The 6,000-nt window shown below is 32.4% G+C and overlaps 1 protein-coding gene across 2 annotated transcripts in view; it reads left to right on the forward strand.

Moving 5' to 3' along the window:
* CSMD1 (CUB and Sushi multiple domains 1) overlaps positions 1 to 5,740 on the forward strand; it is a 2,563,917-nt gene extending 2,558,177 nt beyond the window's left edge. For both annotated transcript variants that reach the window (XM_031949178.1, XM_031949179.1), the window contains 2 exons: positions 287 to 419; positions 2,321 to 5,740. In XM_031949178.1, coding sequence (XP_031805038.1) covers positions 287 to 419; positions 2,321 to 2,480 — 293 coding nt within the window. In that variant the 3' untranslated portion in view covers positions 2,481 to 5,740. The remainder of the gene's footprint in view (positions 1 to 286; positions 420 to 2,320) is intronic.
* The last annotated feature ends 260 nt before the right edge of the window (positions 5,741 to 6,000 follow it).

Below are 6,000 nucleotides of genomic sequence, written 5' to 3' on the forward strand. Positions count from 1 at the left end.
TCTGGATGCAGTTTAAACGGAGATGGCCAGTTTAAAGGCATGGAACTGAAAATATAATATCATTTCTAAAGAACAGAGAAAACCCCACTTTAAGTTGCTCTCAGAGTAAATAAGGGGAAGTAATATATATATATATATATATATATATATATATATATATATATGTCAAATTATAAAAGGTTTTTTTAGAATCTTACCAAAGGAGGTGATCATAAAAAAAAAAATTTCTTATCCTATTTTTTTCATGATCTTGTATTAAATAATTTATTTTCTTTTCCTTTTTCAGGTCCTTTAAATATAGATCCAGATTCTTCAAATCATTATTATGGCACAAATAGCAGTTCTGTTGCAGCTGCCATTCTAGTTCCATTCTTTGCACTCATTTTATCAGGTTTTGCATTTTACCTCTACAAACACAGGTATTGTACAAATCATCATGGGCAAATCTTTGAGAATGTAACTGCATCAGCTTTCTAATAAACTCTTATTACAGTACATGATTTTTAATATTTCAGCAATATTCTCTTCTTAAATTAAAATGACATAAGTAGTTCTCTAACACACAAAGTCAGTTTGACCAACCCCAAACAATATATATTTAAGAGAAAAAAGCCAGCAGAGTATGAAAGAAACATTGTTGAACCTTTGTGGTTAATTAGAGAATATGATGAAAGAAGATTTTTTAAAGAAACTAAGAGCTTCAAAATTATACACACACACACACACACACACACACACACACATACACACACACATATATAAAATGAGCTCTCTCACTGGTATTATTCAAGTAGGAGCTAAATGCCCTGATGCTGCTGTGGCTGTTGTAGAAGGTCATTTCATACTTGAGGTGGGATGTCATGTAAAATGGCCTATAAGTCTGCTTTTCACTCTAAGCTTCTTTGATTTTATGAACTATTTTGATAGAGAATTTATTTGTTTTAAATAGATACTGGTATAATAGTATGAATAAAGAATACTTGGGTTCAAAAGTTTCCTAATGAAAAATATTCTTAGTGGTGCTAGGAAAGTCACAAAACTACTCATTCCCTTAGGCAATTCTCTGACAGATTAAAAAAAAAATACAGCATTGTGTGTGTGTGTGTGTGTGTGTGTGTGTGTGTGTGTGTGTGATGGGGTTCCTTTGGCAGTTTGGTGAAGCCTAATGAGCTGCTTGTCAGAATAATGTTTTGAGATATGTAGAATGAAATATGTGAGATTCAAAGGAAAGTAATTATGTTGAAATAAAAAATATCAAAATATTTAAAATAGTGAACCTTGCTAAAGAACTTCTGATGTGGTATGATAAGCTCAAAAATATAGTTTCATTTTACCAGAAAATTTAAAATGATCAAGGGATCATTTCCTCCATGATGTCTTTTACTTTTATTTTTCTACTCTTAGAAGCCAGAGCAGAAAATGAAATTAAACATTTAGTAATTTGAGTTGAACATTCAACTCATAATTCACCTATAATAAATATACTCTGGGCATTTGATTTTGATGATTCCCTTCTTTTGCCTTCATTAATTGATATTTCTTAAGTGTGAGGAATGGGAGCACAGTAACATGTTAGGTTGAAGAAGGAAATCCAACCCAGAATTTTAAAAGCTTTAAATCCTTCATGTACACCAAAAAATAAAATAAAATAAAATGAAGTAAAAAAAAGGAATAAATAAGAATGTAGTTCATGTATCTAGTAATTCAATTTCTGAATAATCTCAATAGGAAGAAAATTAGTAAAGGAAAATAAAACAGAAAAACTTCTTAGAAAGCTATAGTAGAAAGAAACCTATTAAACAACAACAACAAAAATCTGAGGGGAGAAGAAAGAAGATTCTTTACTAGACTTTTTAACTTAACGTAGAAAAAAGAAGGAATAAAAATAAATAGTAAATAGATAATTAAGTAAATGAAAGAAAAATAAAGTCGAATGTCCAAATGAGGGAAATTTAAGTTTTAGTTTCAAATATAGTAACTTGAGACCTGAATAAAAATATAGTATATACATATATGTCAAATAAACAAAAGTTCATTGGGACACTCAATAATTTTTACTCACGTAAAGGGAATATGAAACTAAAAACTTTGAGAAGTGCTAGATTAGAGGTTCTTCAAGTTCACTGCTATCTAAACCTATGATTTCTTTTTCCTATAATATTCCTATTGTAATTAATCTCTAGTATATTGTGTTCTGTCTACTGAAATATTAGTTGAATGAAATGTTTATCCTGACTAAAGTATAGTATTATTATGACAGGTAAAATGTTTGTCTTAAGACTTATTATTTATTCTTCTTCTCTATCCTCTTCCTTTTCAGAACAAGACCAAAAGTACAGTATAATGGCTATGCTGGACATGAAAACAGTAATGGACAAGCTTCATTTGAAAATCCTATGTATGATACAAACTTAAAACCCACAGAAGCAAAAGCTGTGAGGTTTGACACAACTCTGAACACAGTTTGTACAGTGGTATAGCCTTCAGTGCCCCCAAAATGACTGATTCATAGCCATACCTCTGATGGACAAGCAGTAATTCCTTTGGTGCCATATACCACTCTCCCTTCTACTCTTGGCTTTGCTGTGGTAATCTTGAACATCTTCTCCTGGCATATACATGCAGCTGAAATTCCTAGTAAAATGGGTCAAAGTCTTCTGGGGATCAAATCAAAGACACCATCTTCATTCTTGAAAGTGGATTAAAAGTGCTTGGCTGCATCTGCTTGAAATCAAGGCACACTTAAGGAAGACTGCCAAATCATGCCAATTTGTCATACTTAATGCCTCAGACTTTCATATTCGTATGTGACTGGGATGCCTTTCAATGCAATTTTCGGGCACTTGGATATATCCTTTGGGTGCCATAACAAAACAAGAGCACCACACTATGTTTTTGGTTTAGTTTTGTTCTGTTTTAATCCCCATGAACAGAAATGTTCTGAAGGAAAAAAAAAAAAAAAAGCTTTCCTAAAAGAGAAGAAAACTTTTTGGTAAATGCACACACCTACAAATGCTTTTTGGTGACATCACTGAGATGCTCTTGCAGTTGGACAAACTCACAGTATGTCTCCAATATTCATACATAGGGCAGTCTTCAAATTTCCCAGTCAGCTGTTGTATTGCAGAATTTTTGATGCACAATTTTTTGCACTAGTGTGTTCTGAATGACTAAAATTCTGATACAAACTATGTATACAGGGTTTCTACACACTGTCCATTGTATATAAGCATTATCTACATTGTCAAGCTCAGCATTCCATGGTCAGTTTTTGTTGACCTATTAGAAAATATTCCCCAGATTTGGTACAGGTTTGAAAAGAGATATGATACCGAATAGATTTTCAGGTTTTCTTTTATTAAATTTTATTTATTTATTTATTTTTGCTCCATTTATAGAGATAAAACCATTGGGCATGTCAAGAAAGGGAGAAAAAAAAATCCACCTTCACTTCCAGTATTTTTTTTTCCTTTGATTGTACCATCGTCAGTCACTTGTTGTCCGTATCATCCTATTAAACAGCAGGGGGGTTGGCAGCAATTGCTGCCTGCCATGTAAAAATGTGAATAGTAATTTATTTTAGATAGCTCACAAAACGTGTGAGTTTTAGCTCACAATACAGTCTTCCCTTTTACATTACGGCCATTCTTCCTTTTGACGGGGCATCATTTTTTGATATTGCATGAAAGACAGTGTAGTCCACTAGCACACAGAACCCAGTGGAAATTGTAAGTATCAAAATACTATTCAGTTTGTTTTTTTTTTCCTCTATAAGAAAGAAAAAAGCAAAACTGCTGACCTTGATTCACATAATTTTCTTTATTAACCACATGTCTGCTTCATGCTTTGTAATCCCCTAGTTGAAAAAGAAAATATAATAATTTTAAAATCATAGGAAACCATGTAGCTGAATTGTGAATTAAAAGATAAATATTGCTTCTTCTGAAATTCAAAGGGGACAGAACCACAACATGAAGGCGGGGCGGGGGGGGGAATGTATGTATGTATGGGTCTGAAGTTCAAGATGACTGTTCTTTAGCATTGAGTTCTATATTTTGATAAAATGATTACAAACTTTTAAGTTTTGTGTTATTAAGTTCTTAAAACCCCTTCCCTGAATTCCTAATTGAAAATAAGGGAAATGGTAAATATTGTTTCTAAATGTCTTTTGTTTGATAAGCGGGTTATATTTAATTTGGTTCAACAAAGTTTTCTTAAATACATACTTTGTGCACTGCACAATATTAGACCATCTAAGATTTTTCTTTTTACTATTAGTCCATTAAAAACATAACTTCAAGGCATGAAAATAAGGTTTGAAAAAAAGTCAAGATTTTAAAAAAGATAGCTTGCTCTTTATTGAAAGGGCATATATTTTTTAAGGAGAACAAGTGGATTTCTTCCAGTATTGTTTTGCATTTCAGTTTTGCTGATGAAAACTGTTGTGAATACAGTGTATTCTTTGAACAAATGTCCGACTTGATAGCACTTCTGGATTTTGCGTCTTCTCTCAAAGTCTCTCAATAGAATTAAAAATACCAGTAGGATGTAGTATCGAGTGACTGACCCATCAATTAATACCATCAGAACATTTGGAAAGATTGTGGATTTTCTGTACCGGTGAGAACAGGGTTACCACACATATAGATATGATCTCTCTCACACACACATATACACTCATATTCACACGCTATGTATATACATACATATAAAATGTATATATCTAAGCTTGAGTCATTCAAACAAGGTGCAAAATGCTGACTTCAGAGCCTGAATGGATGCTTACTGCTCCCACACTCCTGACTTGCAGGTTGATAACATAAAGGAATCCTGAGATAGCAGGAGATAGATAAAAGAAATTATGTATTGGTTGATAGACTGTGTGAATGTGTGTGAGTGAATGTGTGCATGTGTGTGTGTATTCAATTCAGATTTCTCTTTAATTATAAATTCTGAGCATTTTTAAAGATTTAATTTTTACTTTCTTTTTCTCTTGTGAGAATTTTCCCTGCAGTTTTTCTGTAAGCTGTGTGTTAAATTCCCTTAAATGAGAGATCTTTGAGGAATGCTGATCCAAAAGTCAGGAAATGTGCTTGCTGAGGTATCTAGAGAAGACTTCCCTAAAGTTGATCAGACTCCAAGGGGGGGGTGGGGGGTGGGGGGGAAAAACATGCTATAATAGGTTATGTGCTTCAAAGCTATTTAAAGCTGCTGCTTGTTCCACACATCTTGCCTTTCTCCAGGCTAGCTGCAATAATTTTTTTTTCTTCTGTAAAATATTTTGTAAACAGACAACAACAACACAAAGCTATTATAAAAGGGGAAAAAAGAACGCTGGCATTACGATCAAGTCAACCCCATCTTCATTCCCAGTAATCCATCCTGTCATTTCACTACATGCTGCTGACATGAAGTAGGTGCAAAAGAACTTTTTGTACAGAGATATATTTTTTATGAAGAATTTGTAAAATTATTAAATATGCTGTAATTTTTTGATTAATGTAGGTAAATTGTTAAAAAAAATAAATGTTTTTACAATAAAAATGTAATTTCCCAATAATGTAATATGTACCATCTCTAGCTGATTTTCAGTTCCAATCCTATTACACATGTATTAATATTCAAGTGGCCTGTTAAAATAAACAATATCTTTTTGGCAAAAAAAAAAAATAAACATTAAAAAAAAATAAAGAGTGTAAAATAGCCTGTGCAATGCCACCTATCTTGAAAGCAAAATCAAAGTTCTAATTAAATATTTAATTTTAGATTTCCATCTTTTGTGTGATTTTTTTAAAAAACTATTTTCTTGCCTTACACAAAAGTGTGAGTGTGTGTGTGTGTGTGTGTGTGTGTGTGTGAGAGAGAGAGAGAGAGAGAGAGAGAGAGAGAGAGAGAGAAAGAGAGAGAAATTGAAATGAGTAGATCACTTAACAAAGAATTAAAATTTTTACAAAATATCAGACTTTTAAGTCGAGGATAAGAAAGGATTGACAATCTGGG

This window comes from Sarcophilus harrisii, chromosome 2, assembly GCF_902635505.1.
Source record: "Sarcophilus harrisii chromosome 2, mSarHar1.11, whole genome shotgun sequence".
Classification (NCBI taxonomy): domain Eukaryota; kingdom Metazoa; phylum Chordata; class Mammalia; order Dasyuromorphia; family Dasyuridae; genus Sarcophilus; species Sarcophilus harrisii.